At 36.3% G+C, this 24,601-nt stretch overlaps 1 protein-coding gene across 7 annotated transcripts in view; it reads left to right on the top strand.

Annotated features, from left to right (window-relative positions):
* LOC124629528 (CUGBP Elav-like family member 4) overlaps positions 1-24,601 on the top strand; it is a 572,069-nt gene that overhangs the window by 520,364 nt on the left and 27,104 nt on the right. For all 7 annotated transcript variants that reach the window (XM_047162943.1, XM_047162946.1, XM_047162945.1 and 4 more), the window contains one exon: positions 14,017-14,096. In XM_047162943.1, the coding sequence (XP_047018899.1) occupies positions 14,017-14,096 (80 nt within the window). The remainder of the gene's footprint in view (positions 1-14,016; positions 14,097-24,601) is intronic.

The raw sequence follows: 24,601 nt of genomic DNA, 5'->3' as shown, positions 1-24,601 counted from the left end.
TAATTATAATAAGATGACCATGAGCTTATCAAATTATAATGAGACAATTTCTATAAGTTTTGAATGTGACAACAGGTTTCGTCAAGTTATCCCACCCCGTTGTGAAGTGATAAGACATATCCCTTGTCAATTTTCTGAAGACGTTGTTGTTTTGGCGAAGGAAATTGACTCGGGAGTTTTTATAGCGGGGTTAATTGCAAAACCAGTTAATAATGTTATTCCCGTGAGAGTTTTAAACACAAAAGAAGAAGAGATTACTGTCGATTTATCAACTTTATGTATTTATTCTCTTAACACATTTGACGTGTGTAAATTTACAGAAGAGAATCCTTCTGCAAACCGCGTTAAAAAACTTTTTTCCTTACTTGACTTGAGTTATATGAATAAAGAAGAACAAATAAGTATAGAGAATATATGCGCAAAATACACTGATGTTTTTCACTTGCCAGGAGACAAGTTATCAGTGACAAATTTATTAGAACACTCTATTACTTTAAAAGATAATGTTACTCCGGTTTACGTTAAACCTTACAGAATCCCACACTCGCTTAAAAACGAAGTTGAAAAACAAATCCAGGATATGTTAAAAAATGATATTATTGAAGAAACCACATCCGAATGGTCAAGCCCAGTATTGCTAGTGCCTAAAAAGGCAGATAAAACAAACGAAAAGAAATGGAGGCTTGTAATTGATTACCGTCATCTAAATAACAAAATTCAAGACGACAAATTCCCATTACCCAATATAACTGAGATATTAGATTCCTTATCAGGTAGTATTTATTTCTCAAAATTGGATCTTTCTCAAAGTTACTACCAACTATCTCTTAATGAAAACTCTAGAAAATACACTTCATTCAGCGTAAATAAAATGTATCAGCTTTCTTTAGAACCAGGTTCGCGTAAATGTACAGCTTTTACGGCTGGTAAACAATACCAAATGAAGCGTTGTCCTATGGGTCTCAAAACAAGTCCTAGTGTATTTTCAAGGCTTATGACCATAGCAATGGCCGGCATTAATTACAAGAAATGTTTTATTTACTTAGATGACTGCGTCGTGATAGGCAGATCGTTAACGCATCATAACAAAAATCTTATTAGTGTATTAAACCGTTTAAGAGAAGTGAATTTAAAACTGAACCCAATTAAATGCGAATTTTTAAGACATGAAATCGTGTACTTAGGTCATAAAATAACATCGGATGGTATTTTTCCTGATCCAGCAAAAATTGAAACGATGCACAAGTATCCGACACCGGCATGCGCTGATGACGTCAAGCGTTTTGTCGCGTTTGCCAATTATTATAGACGATTTATACCTCGTTTTGCGGATATTGTATATCCGATGAATGTACTGTGTAAAAAAGGTGCAAAGTTCATTTGGTCACCTGAATGTCAATCGGCATTCGAAGAATTAAAATCAGCACTTATTAACCCTCCAATTTTAGAGTATCCTGATTTTACAGAAAAAAATATATTTAAATTGCAAACAGACGCATCAAAAATAGGCTTAGGCGCAATATTATCAAATAGCAATGGAAAAGTGGTTGCATACGCTAGTCGTAATTTAAAACCTGCCGAGACAAGATATCCAGTAATAGAATTAGAATTACTTGCAATAGTTTGGGCGGTCAACCATTTCAGACCTTATTTATATGGCAGAAAGTTTAAAATCTACACTGACCATAGACCTCTTGTCTATTTGTTTAATTTAAAAGAACCGTCTAGTAGGCTAACGAAATTTCGGTTGTACCTAGAAGAATATGACTTTGAGGTAGAATACGTTCCAGGTCGAACCAATGTGGCTGCAGACGCATTGAGTCGAATTCCTATAACGAGCCAGGACCTAAAAAACATGCAGGAACACGTCGTCAATGTTTTAACAAGAAATCAACGTAAAAATCTTGTATTGACTCGTAGTAATGATGGATCAGAAAATGAGACATCCACAGCGCACAGGTCTGATCAACCATTCGCTGTGGAGATACTCAAAAAACCTGACGAAATAGTAGAACTTGTTTTTTCTAATTTAAAGGAGAAAGTTTTGAAGAATAAGGATAATATTTTATCAAATGCAAAGCTTTGTATTTTTGTTCCATCGCATTCTGCGATATATTTAGACTCCCGATCGTTATCGACCGTAGAGGTGTTAGCGAGGGATCTAAATCAATTTTGTAAAAGATTAGCTATAAAAGAGTTGCTAATCATTAAAAATAAAAATGCTAATATTATAAAACTTTTGTTAAGTGAAAGTAAAAGGTTGCAACTTAATATACCTCATTTTGTTGTAATTAGAGGCATTACGAGAATTTATGATGACGACGATAAAAAAGTTATACTCAACGATTTTCACCTGTTACCCAGCAGTGGCCACGCGGGGGTGAATCGTATGCTGAATAACATTAAAAGACATTATTTTTGGCCAGGCATGTCTACGGACGTGGCGAATTATGTAAAAAAATGTAAGAACTGTCAGTTACAGAAATATACTAATAAGAACGTTAAGGAACCAATGGTTATAACGTCAACACCTAGTTCCGCTTTTGATAGGGTTAGTTTAGATTTAATGGGCCCGCTAGAATTAGACAATTATAATAATAAGTATATCTTAACGGTACAGTGCGAATTATCAAAATTTGTTGAAGCGTACCCTATAAAACAAAAAGATACGGTTACAGTTTCAAAAACTTTCGTAAATAATTTTGTTTTACGATACGGTATCCCACAAGAAATTTTAACCGATAACGGAACGGAGTTTATGTCATCCGTATTAAAAGAAACATGCGTATTATTAGGTATAAAAAAAATAAATTCAACTCCTTACCATCATGAAACACTAGGTTCAATTGAAAATACACACAAACATTTGGGGGCTTATCTCAGAATTCAATGCAGTAATAATCGAGACAATTGGAGCGATTGGGTTCCCTTTTGGTGTTTTTCGTTTAATACCACGGTACATACCGAAACAAAATACACTCCATACGAATTAGTATTCGGAAAACTCTGTAATTTGCCTAGCAATCTCCAATTAAATGTTGATCCATTATATAATTTTGACGACTATCCTAAAGAATTAAAATATAGACTTCAGAAAGCTCATGCAGACGCTAAAGAAAATTTATTTAAAAGCAAACTATTAAGGAAGCGTCTATTTGATCAAAATATACATAGTATTAACTACAAACCAGGTGACTTAATTTTAGTAAAAAATCAAACCGGTACAAAGTTAGATAACATTTATAATGGACCATACAAGGTAATAGTGGATAATCCACCAAATGTAAAAATAATTAAGAATGGTAAAGAATATACCATTCACAAAAATCTGACAAAATTATTTAATTTCTAATTGATTAACATAAGGATGTATTTGCATTGTATACGTTGTTTCTTATTATATAACAATGTTAATATCCATAGATTATTATTATAGGTACTGTTATTATACATAAGTTTTTGTAATTTCTTAATATTGAAAAAAAAAATACCTAGCGTGACTTATTATTGTATTTTTTTTTTTTCTCCCTAACGGGGGAAGGTGTTGTCGATACTTTTCGGGGGAGATGTAAGGACATGCCCTTGCTGATCCACATTAAGACCGTCGTCGATACAATAACATGTCACGTTCCGCAAGTAAAGCATTAATATTCTAGAAACTAAGTAATCTGATTAAGCAATATGTATTGTATGATATAATTGGGTTTAATAAAAATCTGACTTCGGACTGAACGCTTGTTTCCATCTGCCACCTGTTCTCCTGGATATACTTCAGAACTTAGAATCTTTATGAAAATTTTGTCGATCGAAACTTCCAAAACATCTGTATTGTAACCAGCAACGGCTCAATTTCTAATCATTCAAAACTAATGTAATTGGATACTAACTCAATACATCAAAGTTAATATAATTATTAACTTTAGTTGCGAAGTGTAACACAATTTTGTAACACAGTTCAATACAATCAATAAACTATTTGATATAGATAGCAAATTAAAATCTATTTTGAATACAAAATGTATACAATTTTAGTTATGTAATTTAATTTTAAACGCTCTAGCGCAACGGGAAATTATATAACAAAGTAATTTAATTGATTTTAATAGAAATTTTGTGGTTTGACAACTTTGTGGCCATACTGTAAAATGTTGATCACTTTGAAACTACACTGTTTGAAACAGATTTTTTAATTTATTAATTTCACTCATTATACATAATGTTTTATACCTATCCTATAATTTCCATTTTTTTTAATAATTTTCTCCTTAAATCTTACTCACATGACATTAGGTACACGACATTAAATTCATGAAATTGCGAAACAAACCAAATAATACTGCTTACAGTCCGCGAACCCGAAAACTGTGGAAAGAAAACAAAAGGTTCCTCTAGAGACGAGCTCAAAAACCTTAACCGTAAAAATGTCGATAAGTTACGGTATTACCCACACGCATGTAAACCGTCCCCTGATGACTCAAATTGTCTTGGTTATGGTGTCTGTACCAATGAAAGGACCATGGGCAAAAATGTATGAAGCCTGGGCTCACTCACCAACAGAGATGAGACCACTTTGAATATACTTGTAAAGCACTAAATATAAAGATTTAAACTCATTTTTGCGAAGAATCCATGGGGTTATTTTGCTATAAATATTTTTCTCCGACCATAAATAAACTAATATTCTGCAAAAAGTAGTGCTGTTATGGCAGTGTAGGTTTTGTTATTGAACACCTTTAACTAGTTTTAATTCCAGGTTTGATGTATACATAAAAAATAAAACAGCTGCTAACAGTTAAAATTATTTTTGTTAACATTTCAATCAATATCAATAATAATGTCGTCTAAGTATCCTGCCGGTGGATTAAATTGTGAGTGCCTGCCTAACCCTAGATACCATATTATTGAAATGATATGAGCACAACTTCCTACTGAGCGTCTACCTGTTAGACACGAGGAGTAATACTGAGCGATGGCATCTCGACCCATTTCGTTTCTGTTAACCAGAATGTATACCTACGTAATATGTAAACCTATTTAGGTGTATATCTTTTTTTTGCCATGGAATTGAAGGCAGTGCCCATAGTAACAATTTTAGTACAAACAAAAACCTTCACAACGGCATATGCTATAACTCTGTTGGACAATGAGCCCAATTTGACTCATGGTCCTTTCTTCTAAGTCGTAACTTTTTAAGTGTATTATTAGGTATATGAGAGGATCGCCATATTGGGCAATGTACTGATGTTCAACCAGGCAATGTTTATTATTTGTGTAACTGTTAGAATGAAGTGAGGTAATTCATGTCTCCTAGCGCCATTGAGGCCTTGGTCTCGGGCTGGAGTCACCAATTATCGTGGTTTCTCGTAAAAGTAAAAATGCCGAAAATAATGACACACATGTAAATCACACATCTACGTCAGTTTAGTTTACCAATCATAAGTACCGTTTCACCATTTTAAAACGCAAACTCACCCCGAGACCGTACAAAACGACTCGAACAGGGCATTGTCGAAGACTTTACGATGGGCCCGTTGTTCTAATGTAACTTGATTGTAAAACAAAAGACGCCTCGCTAAACTCCCTAATAAACTTTGGCAGCGACAGTCTTTTGTCTGGAAGAAGCCGATTCGTATTCACTTTAAAAACCGTTTGCGAAAGACGTTTTGTTCATAGCCGTGTATTCGATGTGAAATATTAGTAAAACTATTGGATATTTTTTATACCTACTTACTAATATTAAAAATGCGAAAGTAACTCTGTATGACCGGCTTTCAAGCTACAAAGTACTACTAAATCAATTTAAATGTTTGCTATGCAATAGTCTAAAGCTCGAATAATAACATATGATGTATGTATGCTACTTGTTATCCAAGTGCAGCTAGAATTTTATAATTTTTCGTTTGATTGTATTAACCTTTCCTTGTGCTTAGACTATAACGAAATGAAAACATGAACAAATACAAAGACGAAGAAAACCTAAACAAAGTTGCAGCACAGCACTAAAATCACTAAACTTTAGCTAAGATTGTACATAAAACCGCCTCGAGCGTAGTACTAGCGGCCGAGAAAACAAACGAGCACAAAGCAGGGTTAACCCGTAGGCTGCAGCGGGCCGCAACAAATCCCACGGGAGCAGATTTTAATTAACTATCGCCTTACGTCTTACAGGTGTAACAAGCGAAAGAAATAACCCTCTCCGCGCTCTGAAACACGAGACCCATTTTGAGGTACTAAAAGACGGCTAATTGAAAAGCTAATATTCACGGTATAACATTAATTATCCTCTGGAGGGTTGCTGCGTAATCTCCAACGAGAAATCCTTATTATTTTAAGTGATACGCCGGCGCGGAGGCCATGTTAAATATTAAACGAAACTGCGCGATGCCTTTTAATAATAAGTGTAGTTTAGCTCGTCATGTGCTTTGGGAATAAAACACTGGGAACTGCTAATGTGCCTTCTTATCGAAGATATTGAGCACCTTCGTGGAATTATTAATGAGTATTAATCGAATGCGTAAGTAAAATTAAGCGCATAAATAAATGTGCGTCTTTACAAAAGATACTGTGTTCTATACTCATGTGTTATATGAGTTATATAAACTTCAGGTTTATAAAATCAAATATTAAGTATAAACACTTGTCAAAAACAATTCACAAGAAGTAACCGACAAAATAAACTACAAAAACGTCTGTCATAATAATCATTACTAATGCTTTTCATTCAATGCCTTCGGGAAATCGTCTGATGTTTATTGCAGCGACTATTATTTCTCTGCCCAAGTGGAGGAAAAAGTGGGGGGGAGTCTTAAACGGCTTGTAGTTCATAAGACATGGAATAAAGCTCATTCAATCGGTTATAAATTATCGGTTCACTTCACATAGTCCTGTGGTTCTATTTCTGTGATATTGCTTGTCGATCTCAAATACAGCCATTGAGTAATTCAGGTTCTGATGGTTGAGTTGAGGTGACTTTTTACTTGTATTATGGCTTAAGGTCACTACAATTTTGAATCAAGTATTCATGTAACATAACAATAGTGTGAACGCGTCAGTTATCGCTATTTAATAGTTTTTTTTCATTACATCATATCTCTGTGTAAATAAATAGTTATAATCCACAATACTAGAAGGCTATACTATACTAAAAGTGTATGTAATATTCACACGAAATAAATTCCCAATTTACAAGCTGACTGAATTCGTACCAGATTTTAATTAAAAATCTTTCAGCACTCACGCCACAGAAACAGGCTGATACAGAAAATAATTCACGATTTCATATAAATACGATTTCTCCGAATAAAAAATTACTTACGCAATCCAATAACAGCAATCTCAATCGTACAAAAATCAATATTCAATTTGATTGCGTAAAACATTTTTCGGTACCTAATCGAGAGCTCACAAAAATTTCCCTCACAACTATGTGATGTTTTCATTCGGAATGTCAAAAATTTCAACGATATTTCAAAGGCGGGAACAAATTGTGGCGATAAGAACGTCACAAAAGTTAGGGTGTGTTTCACTGGAGTTGTTATCAGTTGCGGGCACTCGGGGCACTCCGGGCGACGGGTCAACGGCGCACGTCGCGATCACTAAATCGAATGAAAAATTGCACCAACTTCATTGAACCGTTGTTTTGAAGCGAATGCCAACGTGAACCTTCGGTGAACTCAATGTAAAGCCACATTGGAAAAAAGTCATAGAAGCTAAAAGTGTGCATGCGGCTAGGTATTGCTCGTCGAAACATCAGACCCTTGGGACATACGTAAAAATACACGAACCCCTTTTTAGGTCGGCACCGCCTACTTCCAATATCCGCGTAATATTTTAGACGTGGAGGTATTTTTGGGTACGAAGAAACAAGAACAGTGCGCCGTATTCGATGTCATTTATGAAAAAGAACAAAGTGAAAATCGGTATGGTTGTCGTGTATAATGAAGTGAGGAATGTGGCTTATTTACTGACAAAACCAGTTTCAAAAATAAGAAATCTGTTACAGTAACTTGCAGGTTCAAGTTTACTACTCATAAAACAATAACACTCCGAGTATTAACAACAACTAAACTCATTAAACAATTTAAACAAAATCTCTGGCGACCTCTCAACTCACACTTTCACGCTACATAACACAAAATTACAGCCAGCACTCCCGCTAATGTGGTTATAATAGATCGAACGTTGTTTACCCAGCATTCTCCATTGTTCTTCACTATTCCCCAGTATTCTCCGCTGGCAACGGGAGCGGTGAACTTCATGCGGACAACTTTTAAATGAAAGATTCGAAGTGCGCCCTGTAATATTGAATTCTCAACCACGTACACCGCGATGGGTTTTAGATATAGTTATGTGTGATTAATATTATAGCAGTGAAGATATTGAAGACATCTGTATTTTATTTTTAGAATTGTAGAGCAATGTTAGGTACTTCTTTCATAGTACCTATTTATTTACTAGAATGTTGTATGGTGAATAAGGTTGGTTTCTGCAGTTTGGAGTTTTTTATTGTAATGATCCCCTAAAAACTTTTCTTTACAAAAACAAAAGTAACAATCAATTTTTATACCACAAACGGTTTTCTTATTTCCATGTTTTCCTTAGCACATTCAAAAAACTGAAACCACACCACCACCAATAAGTAAAAGAACTTTCCTGCTTGTAACCAATATTTACGTTCACATAATTCTCACAAATACACCAGGAAACTATATAGCAGACCCACAAAATTGTGGCTAAGTACTCATAAAATAAGGCATAATCCAGTTTACACGAACGTTAATAGGCTGTAAGCATTACTTTCATTGCTAAGAGTGCGCTAAAAAAGTAAAGTTAGTAACTTCGGGCCATAGACGTAATATTTAGTATATTACATCTATACTTCGCGCCTTTCTGATGACGTCATCAAGTTAGGGTTGTCACTGACGGTTCTATTCTTCGAACTGACGTGTAATCATTAATGGGTAACGTGGAAATGGGTCACTCTAGTGGGCTAGGCTAACAATAAATCACTTAGCGAGACAATCTCGGACCTATCGCGCCTGTGACTGACTTGGACGTTCTTGAATATTGAAACGATTCTTATCTGGCTTGCTTTTGTTGCTTACGGTGTTGTTGGTATTTAGGTATTCATTAAGAATTAATAGTAAGTATGTTAACGTTGGCTTATTCTTTCTACGAGCCTAAGGTCGCTAAATATGCAGAATAAGGTTTGTCAAAGTGACCTGCGTGTTAGTTCAATCTAGAACCAAGTTCCACCCAAATATTCAATACTATTGACACGACCCAAACATGTGTATTACCTTGAAAACTTTAACATACATAATAACACTACATATTAGTAGAACATTTCAGTGACTCACATAACATTACTGTCAATAGACAACACGGGTAAATAAACTCATACCTGTATTGATATTGATTATGAACTTCGATACAGAACTCATGTACTAGGACTAGAAACTTCGGTATCTTCACATGTTTCATGTGTCCTGTGTTATTCCAATAAGATAATTTATTATGGAAAGTGTTTTTAGATCTTGGTGAAATGTTTTTATAAAAGTTGGTATAAGACCAGTTATTTAAAAATATACGTATTTACTTTTAATTTTAGATCTTTGTGTTTTTTGTAGTTTTTAATTATGAGAATAGCAAAAACATAATTTAATAATATATGTTTTGAAAAACATGTTCCTTCAAAGAATAAAAATATATTCAGTAAGCTGCTTCAGTGCTCCAGAGTTCTATAAAAACAAAGATTACGTCGACACATTGTATAAAATATTTGTTCGCATCTCTTCCGTATAAATACAAAGCTTTTTTCTCAGCATAAGATGCATTCACATGTAGGAAATGGCCCACTATGACGGTACAACCGATGAGCTAGCAAAGCTAATTTATTGCTATGTTTACACCCAGCGCAACTTTCCCGCCGACACACGTGGCAAAACTTATACTTAATAAATATTAACTTTATTTTTGTATGTCTCTAACCGACCACGGGACTACAGAGTCCCGGATTTTTGGAAGGCGAACGTGGGGCCGAAGCCAACACGCTGAAGCCCTTTTGAGACAACTTTAATGAAATGGTAACACAAAACCGACGATTATCCCTGTATACACTATAGAAATGTACCCAAGAACAATCCCCGGTTCTGTGCTAAACTATTGCTAACTATGGATAAAAACTACTTAGGCTATTGTGATGGGATGCTAATGGACTAGGAATGGGGAAACTACGGGAACTATGGCACCTGCCGATGACAATGTATTAAATACATGTTAAAATGGCAGGTGGAGACTCGCCAACTCACTTACTGGGCCCCCGGGAATCAGTCACTGAAAAGCAACAAGAGGGCAACAGGGACATGAGCGGCTGAGAAGGGTGAGGATACCTCGGCGGACTTTAAACGCAGATCACGCGCTCCCTGTGGGTCCAGCATCACCGGCCCACTCGCCATTTACCACGAGGCACCTACCCTCCGAGCAGGACTAACCTTGCTCTAGCGACTCCACTCTGACCGGCCGATGAAGGCAAGCCAAGAGGCGGGAGACCTAACCCCCGTCATGCTTTACTCCGGCAAGCCGGAGGTGGGGGACAGTATACTCTCCCTGGAGCACTCGGATATATAGCCCCGCGGGGTCGCTACTCCCCGTCATCCGCCTCAGATGCCCTGCGGGGCTTAACTTTATTATTATTATGGGGATCATTCATTTCACTTATGTTGGCACACCAAATATTTCGACAACCTCCTCTCAAGTAATACTTGACGAATAAAGACATGTTTTGACAACATCATTTTTCAAATCATAATAAAAAAATAACTTAACGAAAAACACACAGAGGACGCACAAAGATGTTCTTTTGAAGAGCCCACATGTCGACGTGTGCGACGCTCCTGTTTACATTACATGACGTCTGTCAAATGTATGAAAGGTGCGTCTTCACACAAAAAATGTCGTCGTCAAAGAACCTTTGACAAATTATCCTGTTAAGTTGTCGAGTAAATATTCCGCGAACGAACGCTCCCACTCTTATTGAGTCGATGGAATTGCTACTTTTTGAATTGTCAGTTCGACAAGAAATAAAGACGTATCGCAAAATCAAGTAGCCGAGTGTACCGCTACACTTTACATTATCGTCAGATTTTAAGTGTCGCCATATCCGACGTCGAGTGCCAAAGTTTTTAGCGTGTAATGCTTCCGATACATAAAACCATCCAATAATATTTGTGTTCGACGGCGACGTGAAAACATTTTGCTCGGAGGCGCCCCCTATCGGTTGGCTATAAAGGCCTTTCGCGCGATAAAAACTGATCTGTGAGTTTGTCCGCCAACAACAGGAAAACAGATCTTTGGCGAGCCGCCAGGTTACCTGGTGCCGCCTCGCGTCGCGCCACGCACCCCCTGCGTGCGCTATCTGCACACCAGTCGAGTCTGCACTCGCGATAAAGGGTTAACAAATTGCATCCAACTTCCAAGCACACGTCGCCGAATGTGGAAGCAGTAAATAGTTCCATGTTTGCCGGCGAAGTTTTGACTTCTTTCTCACTCGCCAACTGACGTTCTCATAATGGCTTTTCCGGAGGTAGGAGCGGGCGTTTCATTGTAACGCGCGGGAGTCGGCCGCCCGCGGCGCCACCTCGCCGCGCGGTCCGACGCAGTCGCTCCTCAATTTGCTCCACCAATTGTCGCCATTTAAATTGTGTTCGTCGTACAATCCACGTTATTATTCTTTTATGCGAGTCCCGCGTCGATCGCGACGTACAAATTGTTTTTTTCTGTCGTGTATATCGGCGCTTATTCTGCGTTGTCTCTATTTTTGCAGGAGGCGGGGATGTAAACATGGTGCGGGGCTTAAAAGTGCGTCCTAATTTATTTGAGGCGCCTTTTCGGAAAACGTTTCAGCTATGGTCCTTTATCCAGTTGAACAAAGGATAATACGAATAAAAGCCAGTCGAGCATAATCGTACTTTTCTCGTGGAGAGCTCTGCGAAAGATAAAATAGTCACCACAATTTTCCCGGTACAGTTTTTACCTTCGGTGGCGCGGTTTTTTTGCGGGATTCAAAGCTGATTCAATAAGAAGTTACGAGCGTACTTAGCGAGTATAACACTCGTGTGTACAGTTTTTATGTTTCAACCGGAGAGAGGAATGTATAATATTCGTTTTGATGTAACAAAAAGGGGCGAGTTTGTTGATTGTTTATATTCGATTATCTCCAAACCAGTGGACCAATTTCGACGGTGCTTTTGTGAGCTCGCTTCTTAAAACATCTCAGATGATAATAACGGAGCTATCTGCATAATCAATGTGGGACTCGGCGCGATGTCTTACCTACCAGTTTCGTTGAATAAACAAATTGTGTATTCCGAGGCGTCCGACAGTTTGCTATTTAAAACGTTCAACTTGGAATTGGTCAAGTTTATGGGAGCATTATAATGATTTATTTGGGATATTACTGGGGAGAGAATGGCACCTGCCACTCTCAATATATCTGAGAGATCAACCCGTAACCGCGTAACTGATTTAGTTGGTGAAGCAAGTTGGCGGGTCCGGGTGGTGGTAACCTCATAAAGGTCTCCATCAGTCGTCATTAGGCTGACATGACGCTGATAGGCGCCGCTCTCGCGACCCGCCGCAGTGATCGATGTACGTCGAACAGACTCCTCGTCGATATTTTAACATCTGCACAGATTAATCCAAAAATGTATACTAATGTATTGTTTTCGCCTTCAGGTAACAATGATTGATTCTTCACGTAATAGGCACGGTCTATATTGTTTCTGACGAAAATAAATTAGGTACTTTCAATTTAAAAAAAAAATATACTATTGCAAGGCAGACAAAAGTAATTATGTATTGAATTTGTAGTATGTGTTTGTTACAAAGTCTCAAGTATGAGGGCGCGGGTTCGATCCCAGGTCAGGCAAGTACCAATGCAACTTTTCTAAGTTTGTATGTACTTTCTAAGTATATCTTAGACACCATGGACTGTGTTTCGGATGGCACGTTAAACTGTAGGTCCCGGCTGTCATTGAACATCCTTGGCAGTCGTTACGGGTAGTCAGAAGCCAGTAAGTCTGACACCAGTCTAACCAAGGGGTATCGGGTTGCCCGGGTAACTGGGTTGAGGAGGTCAGATAGGCAGTCGCTTCTTGTAAAGCACTGGTACTCAGCTGAATCCGGTTAGACTGGAAGCCGACCCCAACATGATTGGGAAAAGGCTCGGAGGATGATGATGTTTGTTACAAAGTCTGGCCTATATTGTATGGCAACGCGGCCTATTATTTTAGGATGAATACTTTAAGTAACCTTATTTTTGCCTTTTCTTCAAAATTTCCCTCAAAACATCTCCATTCGTCACAAAATCGATACAAAAAAATAATCGATATCCCCCAAAAAAATATTCTGGTGGCACACAATGGTTATTTGGTTACACACCTCCGCGATTACCCCCGGCCCGTCCCTTGTACCTGTGGGGAGCAAGATTGATACGACCACGGCCAAAGCCTCTGACAGCTTGTTATTGAAAAATTGAGCGATAATCCCGGTGCGACCAGGCCTTGTTTAAGATTTCCTTTTTCCCGCAACACATTTTTAATAATTTCCATCGCATTATTTTGGTAATCTTTGTTTGTGGAAAGTGATTGGATCTGTGTGATGGTCTGCTCTTTGCTCCTTTGGGCGTGGATTACGTTGATTGAAGGACCAATTTCTAAACCTGTTTTTGTGAAATATTGCTATATTTTTTGTAACAAAATCTTTTTAAGTTGCTTAATTAATTTCAAGATGTTCTATTGGTTACATTCTATGTCACTGTAACTCATAAAGTGTATACAGCTCAACTGGCATAAACAACTGAATACATTAGTGTGGATATCCTATAGGAACTATTTCAAGCATTTTTTTAACTTTTATTTTTAAAAAGTTTACAAGATTGTCCATAATTATTTCCATACACTATTAGCCTTAATCAACAACCTTCATCTCTTAATAACTTTCTATGTATTGTTGCAGGGTGCGCGTTCGTAAAGTTCAGCTCGCACCAAGAGGCGCAAGCAGCGATCACGAGCCTGCACGGAAGTCAAACTATGCCGGTAAGCACGCAACCGCATGTCGCGCGACAAGACACGAGAGATCGCGGTGTCGCACGACAAGATACGAGAGACCGCGGTCTCACACCTTATTATTTATAGACTAGAAGACCAAACATAAGGAACTGAATTTTATTTATGTTTAATGTAAAGATTGGGGCTGGTTTTGCTTGCATTTATATGTTGGATGTCGCTTTATTGGAATCACTATTAAGTGTTTGACAAATACTTGAATTTATTCTACTCCATATATGTAGCTAACATTTTCGAAACGAAAGCATATACGTATTTCTAAATAAATAAATCATTCTTGCTTTTCCGTCAACAATTTTGGTCTTTTGGTCCTAAGCGAGTCTCTCCGACTTCCGTCCTCATCTCCAACGTCAAACAATTTACAAACATTTTTCAACGGAAATAACTTATTCGCTTTCAATAAACTACTTTCCGAGGCTCCGTCAGATTTCTACGTCACACTTTTATTTAACTTCCTTCATTTTTCCGCTCCCGTTTCAGGAGCAAATTGGTAGGAACTACATATTTGTTCATTTACAAGGTTAAGGGAGGTTGTTGATCAAATCGGGGATGATTGGCCCTAGTTTACATGATGGGAATTTTCCAGGATTTACATCCTGTTACCATCAGCCTGTTTTTTATCGTCACACTGCTGGTCGCAGGCTTCCTCTCACACAGAAAAGGATTGAGCGCTAATCACCACGCCTGATCAATGCGGTTTAGTGATTTCAGATATTATAGTCCTCCTCTATCTCATATTTTACAAGATGGAATACGATATTTATGTACATTATTATTAAGTCTATAACACCGACTTTATTCCCATTATTTTGTCGATTCATGACGTATAAACGGTCTGCCGCTGCCGCTCTCACTTAAGACACGTAACACGTCGACAAAGCATTGAGTTATTCGCCTACGTACGTACGCTGATAGAATAGTTAGTGAACTAACGCAAACAGAGTGAGCCCTGGCTTCACGCAACCCTACTGCTACTATAAAGATGGGGCTGATTTCACATTGACGAGCCATTACAATGGGCCTTGATGGATGTAGTTTGAATTACATTCTTTCAGAAGAAGAACATAAGCGAGAATTTCGTAAAAAAAAAATTCGAGAATATTGTTTTTTTTTCTGTTGGTATATTTTATACAAGTTTAATTTCGATAGTGTCAAAAGTACTTATGTACCCTCTTGAAATGGTAGCGATTTGTAAGTCACCAAAACCTAAACCAATTGTAACTTAATATCCTTTTAATTGAACTTGCGCGACATCACAATAAAACGTGGGTGGTATTAAAGATTTTATATTTAGTCCTAAGAAAGGGTTTTGACCTTTTCATACCTTCATATAATTGTAAAAAGATGTCTCTGAGATGAAATTGATTCAGTCGCGCAAAGGTCGTGTAGTTGATACGTAGGTCAAGAGTGTTGTAATAAGATGGGTTATGTGATGCTAGCTTTTTGAAACATAATAATAGATCTAGACTTCACAAAGGAGTAAAAGTAAATAGTGGAGTAAATAGACAGCCTATCGTCAAAATTTCATATGGTCTAACAAGCTTACGATCGTACGGAAAATTTAATCTCCCTTACTTTTTATCACATCTCGGGCCGAAAGGATAGAAACTAAATCATCTTAGAATCTATAGACAATTTTTAATTACTCATTGTGCGTGCTGTTTTAATCATACAATGATTCTAGAGATATCTTCCTAACATTCTACAGGCTTCGATTCATAACCAAAATTCTCACCCAATTTATGAGCTCCAATTTTAAAACTTCAAATTCACGTAGCAATCCGACAATACAAAACGAAGTACACAACAAAACACATACAAGTACAGCATTTGTAAATAGGTTGTGAAGTTCGGTTTTCGGCAAAAAGTAGTAAAATTGACTGTCCGAACCAGCAGTTTAACTTTTTAATTAGTGGCCGTGGACGCCCGGGGCCTACGAGCGAAAACAAAACATCGATACGCATTAATTCGAATAATCGACTCGTTTTGCTAATCTTTAAGTTAATGTCCTTAATTGATGTTCCGCAGTTCAATTGCTTTGATGCTAATTTGCTTAAAGATCAGTCTAAAGTTTTCTTGTAGAACTAAATGAGAAAAGATACTCTTGATTATTCTACACTTGTCTACAATCATAGTATAACTTTACACTAGGAAACAGTAACCATTTCACTTATAATACAGTACAGCTACATTCTATAAAGGACGATGGGCGTTTTGGTACCCTGTCCAACAGTGTTGATTCTAGTACCATCGCGTAGGTCTTGGCACGGCAAAAAAGAAATACTATGACGACTAGTCCCAAATCCTTGTCCATTTCGCGTGACATCGAATAATAGAATGTGTAATGTTCGTAAATCGTCAACGTAGATGTAGTTCTTAAATCCAACTGTATTGAATAAAAACTGGTAAAGTAACAAATAAACAGGAATTTCGCCTTCTTAAAATGTTTGCCTGCCGAGTGCTTTAAAAAAAGACTGTGCAATTCTTTGCAGTTCACGCAGAACTAGCTTATGTATTTGAAGAAAGTCTTTCAGTATTTACAATCAATTAAGGTTGAAAAGTCAGGAGACGATGTTAACATAGTACATATTACGACTTAATCTTCTAGAAGCTCCTCAAGAGGTGCTGAGATAATGATGAATTTCTTCTTAAAAAAAGGTGAATAGAAATGTTTTGAACTTTTGTCAAATCAGATGACGATTGTGTTTCCGTAGTATGACTCCATAGACTATTACAACTTTTAGATTATAATAGAGTGTATCTCAAACAATGTAAGATGTCTATTACCTGAGTTTTAAATTATTACACTGACGACATATGCCTCTTAATGAATTTGCATATATGGATGACATACTTGTTTCTATGTCGATTCAATTTTTATCGTTACTCGGATCGGACAGCTAATTGAGGCAAGCCCCATAGTTTTTATTATTCTTCACGTAAATACCTTTCTAATGATATATCATACGTTACTGTTGGAGCGGGTACCAAATCCCATACAAAGTGCCCATTGTCCTTTCATTAGAGTATGACCCATAAAAAGCTGTAGTCTACGGCTCATAATCCTACTACACGTGTTTCAGCAAATTGTAATTAGGAGCCTTACAACTTACCCCCGCTTACCCTCGACAGGAATCCACTTATATTAATTGTTACGAAAGGTAACTTGGGGTAAAAGCGTCCCAATAAATGAAAGAAGCCGTCCTACGCTTATTACACGGCCAAAATGTACCGCCCATTATCTGGTTCAGACTTTATTCGCTGACCATTGAATATCAGTAAATTTAATTGGAACATTGATCACAAAATAAATCGCCAGTGTATAATAAACATATCAATTTTCAATCAATTCGTAATCAGTCACAATTTGGTTGCGAATGTATTTTGTTACATTGAAACAGTGCACTTTGATTAATAGGAATCTGATATACATTCATCATTGCTGTGCGTGACGTCATCCACTTGTGGACGGTTATGCATCTGTCGTTACGTTGAATTAGTTACACGTCTAGATTAATTGATCCTTAACACTTACATCAATTACAATAATCGTAAGGTAAATGTTTGCCAAATTAATGACGTGAAATTTACCTCACTATAATCGTGAATATAGTAAAAATGGTGTCCTGTAATCAAGTGCAAACTAGCATTGGAGCGTTGACAAGCCGAACACAGTCAGCTCGAGTGAGGTTTTGTTGGAGTCAGAATAGAAATTCGGCGGGCACTCGGCGAGCCCGATAATTCCTTTTGCCGAGCGACGACACAAAAGCTCGCTCACTCCCGCCCCCCGGATTTGCTCTCAACTCCTCCTAATGACGTTTTTGTCTGGCCCTCTCTACCTCTAGTCTTGTATTCTGTACAAATATTGATTGACTTGTATGGCGTTTCGTTTGAAAACGTATTTCGTTGTACAAATTTCGTAGCCCTTATTTTTAGTTGTTCTATTTAGTTTGTCTATTATTTGACCGTCGTGAAATGTTTGACTGATTCACTTTAAAATTCGTTGCGAAAATAATTTGTTCGATAACTTTGTTTGAGTTTATAATAATTGTTTAATTTGGTGTAGTAATTGAAAGCGTCAAGGCACAGATAAGTTTGTTAGAAGAAACTATAACATCAGCATGTGCAAATGAAAATTATTTTGTCTGAGACGTTTTATGTAGTTGAAACATTATTAAACTGTTGTCAACATTTACGTATACTAAAAGACCTTTAAGGTAAATTAATTTCTACTCCATCAGGCGAGCCTAATGCCAAATAATCCGGATAAATAAAATACCCCTTCAGCAAAGCCTATTCATCGCAGTTACGTAAAAAAATCATTGAAATCTGTCTGCGGGTAGAGATAATCTTGTCGAAGGTCGCATGCATTATGCCTTTTATCTTTTTGGTCGCAACCTCATTTGTGATACAGGGGTCCTACTTTGACCTTATTTGTTTTGTTGCGTATGTAGATGAAGTAGATAATTTTTATGTTAAAGAACGAAAAAATGTGTGTAGGTAAAAATGAACGTGAGTAATTTAAACAGTCTTTTTTAAACTTAATTTAATATTAGGTTAACATATATATATTAGAAGTAAATGTGATTTAAAGACACACATTTTTTAATGCTGAGGAGAGCAAAGATTTTCAACTTTCAAACAGGACTTAAATATACCCATACGCTTGCATCATCATCATCATCATCATCATCATCATCATCCTCCTGCCCTTATCCCAATTTTATTTGGGGTCGGCGCAGCATGTTTTCTTCTTCCATACTCTTCTATCTGCCGTCATCTCACAAGTAACATTCTTTCTTACCATATCTACTTTCACACAATCCATCCATCGTTTTTTTGGTCTTCCTCTTCCACTATACACGTTCATACTCATCACCTTCCTCACAACATGACTCTCATTCCTCCGCATCACATGCCCATCAGACGCCCACGCTTGCATCAGAATATATGTATATCACAAACCAGAACTTTCCATCAAAAATCCTACATTAAACAAAAGAGGGTTCAAAATAAACAAAACACTGAACTTCGACGGTCAGGTAACATTGTTGTTGTTAATAATTGGCCTCAGCTTTCGGCTTATTAAGAGAAAATTCCAAGTGCTTCAAGCACGCTCATAGTAGAAGAACCGGCCTTATTAAATGAGCACCAGCATAGTAATATATTGTCATATTCTTTCGCTTTGAGATTTTCAAGGGCTTCTTATTATAGTGTGGATATTGGATTTGAGATTTACCTGAAGAAGGCTTTGCATTGTAGTTCACTATATTTTATGCTTGAGGATCTTCTTTGACAGTATGTTGAATAAATCTCAAGTTGTTTATCATACTTTTAATAAAAATATGTTTATGATGAATACATGAAGCTCTCTATTGCGAATCAAACTCGTAGTACACAATTTTTCAAGATTATCTAATGAGTGATGGTGATGTAAATGCATGTTTTTTACCAAGATAATAAATTGATATCTATACTGATATGACAGTTAACTTTCCATCATTGTATCAACAAAAAAGTGAACTGAAAAGCTGCTAGTTTTGTAGACTTTTTTCGGGGTAATCATCAGCTTATATTTCTAACCCCCAGGTATCCCTTTCATATAACACATGATGTAATGACGTCACAAGGGCAAACTCAACAGGACATAACCCTGAGCAATATGGACATATTACATGGATAATAATGTATACTGTTGCTGCTGTTAACTACTGCGTAACTTTAGAGGCATTTGAATAATGTTGGTAACACTGCGAGCAGTTCATGATACCAGCTTAGAAAACGTTTGTATACTTAACAGGTTTATAGAATATGATGACATCATAATTTAATCTCTCTCAAAAGTTATCGGCATAAAAAATCTTCAAAAAATGAAGTAGCTCATCTTCATTAAGTTACCGAAATTATATAAAAGTAGAATCTTAATTACTTGTACCACAAAAGTACTCACTCATCTAAAGAAAACAAGTGGCCTCACCTTCAATTTTGCACAAAAATATTAAATTAATTTCTTCGCTACTTGAGTTTTAAGACTTTAATTTCTAGTGAACTAGAAACTTCTCAGCAATTTGACTTTCGACGTAACAAAATTAATGTTGAAAAACTAAAATAACGTAACATTTAAGTCAACTGGTTAGATAAGTGGCTCCACTATATTTTTCTTGGAGAGTAATATCAAAAGGCACATTAGCCGGTGGCTCCGAACTCGGGGCCCGCGATAACCGCCGTCAGAGGGCGCCACCAACTATTTACTCAGCTTATGGGCGAAGCGGGCGCAAAATTAAGAGATTTTCCCGCCCCAGTACAAACAGTGTGAAACGACCCTTATTAAAAGCATCCCGTGTATTTTAAAATGAAGACGCGACGATGACGCGGTATTTGTTTAGGCATCGACCTTACTATATTAAAAGTGAGTGCGCGCAATATTAATATGCGAGTCAACAGAACCTTCATTATGTTTTTACGTGCACGTTCCAAAGCGTTCCGTTTGTTTTGATTGTATTAGTACGCGCATTTTGGAAAGTGGAGAGCTTCACATGGTTTCTGTGAACTACGTAAAACTGTTGCCTTAGAAAAGCGAATATTAATTAACTTTGTTATTTTTAAGTACAATGCAAAACCTAACTAAAACGTTATGCAACGTGGATACAAGTAAAACATGAAACTTGAATTAAACGTTGTTAGCAGTTTTAAATGTGAGCTGAAGCGAAATCTGGTACAAAGTGACAACGAGAAGTGACGACTGTGCTAACTTGGGAAATGTTATTTACTTTTTAAACTTATCGTTATTATTTTGTTGGGAAAAAAGATAAGGTTGACGTAAATGTTTCTTGGCTATATTTAGAACACTTTTTATCTTAATATTTTTAGAAGTTTAGTGACATCAATCCTACTGATAAGAATATTCAAGTTATTAACTAGACACAATAAAAATGATCTTCACCATACATACTCATATACGTCAAAACAACCATTTAGCATTTTACACTCACGTTCCAAGAAACCGACCCCTCACTATCTCAGTACAAACAGTATTCCTTCATAACCGACATAATTACAACACTAAGTATTGTGTCGACAGTCTAACCGCACTGTGTGACGAAATAATTTCGCAGTAACGCGTCATTCAATTAAGTGACGAGTCTGTTGTCTCAACGTGTTTGTCGCTTAATCTATGTCGCACCTTCGCCAACCTGTGTGTGTAAACATGATGGTATTATTGTTTTATGGACATATCGTGAAGGTAAGATCTGAGGCTTGAGAGGTGTCGCGTCTGCAGTTGCTTGGTGTTTGATCGTTTGTTGAGACTAATAGTTTCTGCTACTTCTTTAGTTCACGTTGTGACTATTGTTTTTGGGACTGGAATTATTATTTAAAAAATTAAAATAAAATAAAATTATGTAGTAACAATAGTAAAAGTCATTCTATTCCACGTCATTATTATGAGGAATTTTTAAGGTTGTTCAAATTAAATTAAGCAGACCTTTTGCTCATAACATATTTAACCTAATATATCAGAGACCCAAACCACCTGATACCCAATCACCTCGTTAAATACATAAAACATGATATTCCAAGTAAATAACTCACGAAAATTAATTAAGGCCACGTTTTTCATGTTCAAAAATACTATATTTTCGGCGAAGCCACAAAAATGGCCGACACAGATCGTGTTTCCAACCATGATTAAAACGTGAATCCAAAAACTGACTTTTATTCCTCCCTCCTTTAATAAATACTCTAACATGTTACAATGTTAACGAGATTCTTTTATATTGTTAATTGTGGCTTTCTACTAAAGCACCTAATATTTATATGGCTTTATGATTACAATGGCCGAGATTATACCCTCTTCGTTTAAAAGCGGGGCTATTAATACAGAATATTGTCGGCAATTGCTAGGCTACTTTATGTTGTTTGAAATTTTATCAAACCACGTTGAAACTAAAAAGTTCTTTGTTATAAAGATACCTGAATGAATATTAAAATATTTTAAACCTTCACATTTTATACTCGTCTTATTAACATATTTTTAAAATGACGCACAAAAATTCTAATAACAAGGGAACTCCTTGCTTAAAAATTAAGTCATAACTCATCACAAAATGTATTAGAGACAAATGCTACGCTCGCTACGGTGACTACGCTGCTACGAAACGCTACGAAGTTACTTCACTTTCGTAGCACAGTAATTAGACTTTAGGTATCTGTCTCGCGGCTGAGTAATATTACTTTGCTTAATTCTGAGCTCTTTAACGTTGGATTTATTCAATTATTTTAATTAGAATTTTAATATCGACAACATAAGTGACTGCAGGATTTTTATTGAGGCTCTTTGCTCAGTACATATTTTGAGACAAGTAAATAAAAGATAAAATGTTTATAAATATGTGTGTTAACAAACAACCAAAACCATAATATTGAACAGGATATGATAATAAACTAATACAGTTATTTGGATTTGAACATTACATATTACTGCGCTATTAATAACTTTGCCAATAGAACCGTGTATTACCAGTTGGCACTTATATTAATACCTGTAAATATTTTTGTATAACCAGTGTTTTGACTAGCCTATAAACGCTTTTTAAATATATTTCAATGTAGTTTAATTTCGTTAACATTTTTCAGAAATTAAAATATAAAATCTCAGTTATTATTTTAATTCTAAATTATAAATAATGCTTGTTGCCAATTAAAATAAAGAGAGCTTAGGTTACATTAAAAAATTGAGTGTATTTAACTTTTACAATATCGCGTTGATTACCAACTAAACTATTATATAAAAAAAGGTTTTATGTTAGACTAATGAATAAACTAAATGATTTTTTAATTGGTGCTTCATACAGGATTTATATAATTAAATTAAATCTGAAAATATGCATTTGAATTTCAATAGTTTCTTTTTTCTTTTTTGTAGAGAAGTCGTAAATGTAAGTTAGAACAACGATCACTGACATTTGTAACGTGTTACTAACATCGCGACGCACACCTGTGCTTTACACTGCAAGCCATATTGCTATGAACAAACACAAATAAAAACATATACTCTCCCAAATAATAATTAAAAAAAACTAAATTACAATTAAACGGTATAAGGTGGTCCTCCAATAAACGCAAAAGTCACTAAAAATATTCTATGTATTTTTTCATTTAAAATAGGCACAATTTTTACGATCCTTGATGTTTTATTTTTTTAGGAACTCACATTTTCCAATAGGTATCTTGACTTCTAAGGAAGTCTAAGATAATGATGGACTTTATAACTAGCTGTCATAATATGTATTAGCTATGACTAATATCTTTATTTAATGTTAAAAATATTTGCAACATCTCGGGATTCCCAAATAAGTAATATCTGATGTCTATATTTACCCGAATTACATGAATCTGTTCCCGTAACCTGGTGGACGTGTAACAGTGCAGTCAGATAGGGCCGGTGCAGATTATTGCGCTCGGTATAACGCCTACACTTTATTGTCACAGGACCTACCGTGTGCCGCCATATTTATTTGCTCCACGGATTCGTTTTATTTTACTGGCCCGTTTTTTTTTGCTCGCAATTTTATCAGTTTTTTTTTCTTTGGTGGGGATGTGTAATGGCACCTGTATGGGTAGTGGTTTTAATGAGTTGTAGAGCTGTATTTTTAATGAAAAGTCTATACGTCCTCGATAGCCGAAAGTCTTTTAAATAAGTACGTTGTAGCTAGGCAAAGATTTATCTAAGTAAAATCCAGACATAAACTGATGTTGTCCTTAAAGACTACAATGTCATCCAAACCACATTAACGAATACCGCACCGCATTTATAGGTAACCTAGAAAGTGATGCGAAAATATCGCAAAGCGTGGGTAGCTACATGGCAGTCCACGACGGTCTGAATTATCATCTGTATACGCGCGAAGCCCTCTCGCCGAGCACCCTTATTGAAAACATTTACATATGTATGTAGGTATCACCGGGACGAACGTGCTTCGCCCTCGCATATTGTAAACGAGAACGCTCCAATATTATCAAAGTTAGCGATGAAATCGACGATTTACTACGCAGCTTAAGGTAATGATAGAATATTTTCGATCGACTCTGTCGAATATTCGAGAACGCTTTATCGAGACTATGGAATCATCGTAATGGCTCCCCGATGGTTCGGAAGCGGGATGTCGAGAACAGATTGACTGTCGTGTAAGCTGTTCGCTTGGATCCGGTTTTTGTATTTCAACTTGTTACGAGTATGAGACGCGATAATAACATGAAATTGACGCTCTCGACTTTGTGAGCGTTTGAATTTGATGGCAATTTGGTTTTTATTTTATCTCCGCTTTCGTCAGCGTTTTCGCAAGGTATCATACCTTATTTGTGGAATTTACCTACGGAAAATATTTTATTAAAATGTATAAAATCTTCATAAAGTAGGGAAAAGTGAATATGGGGAAAACTCGAATTAATTTATATTACTTGAGATATTCACGTTT

The sequence above is a fragment of the Helicoverpa zea genome, chromosome 4 (genome assembly GCF_022581195.2).
Source record: "Helicoverpa zea isolate HzStark_Cry1AcR chromosome 4, ilHelZeax1.1, whole genome shotgun sequence".
Taxonomy (NCBI): Eukaryota; Metazoa; Arthropoda; class Insecta; order Lepidoptera; family Noctuidae; genus Helicoverpa; species Helicoverpa zea.
Note: the sequence above shows the minus strand (reverse complement) of the source record. Positions and strands in the feature narration are given on the sequence as shown.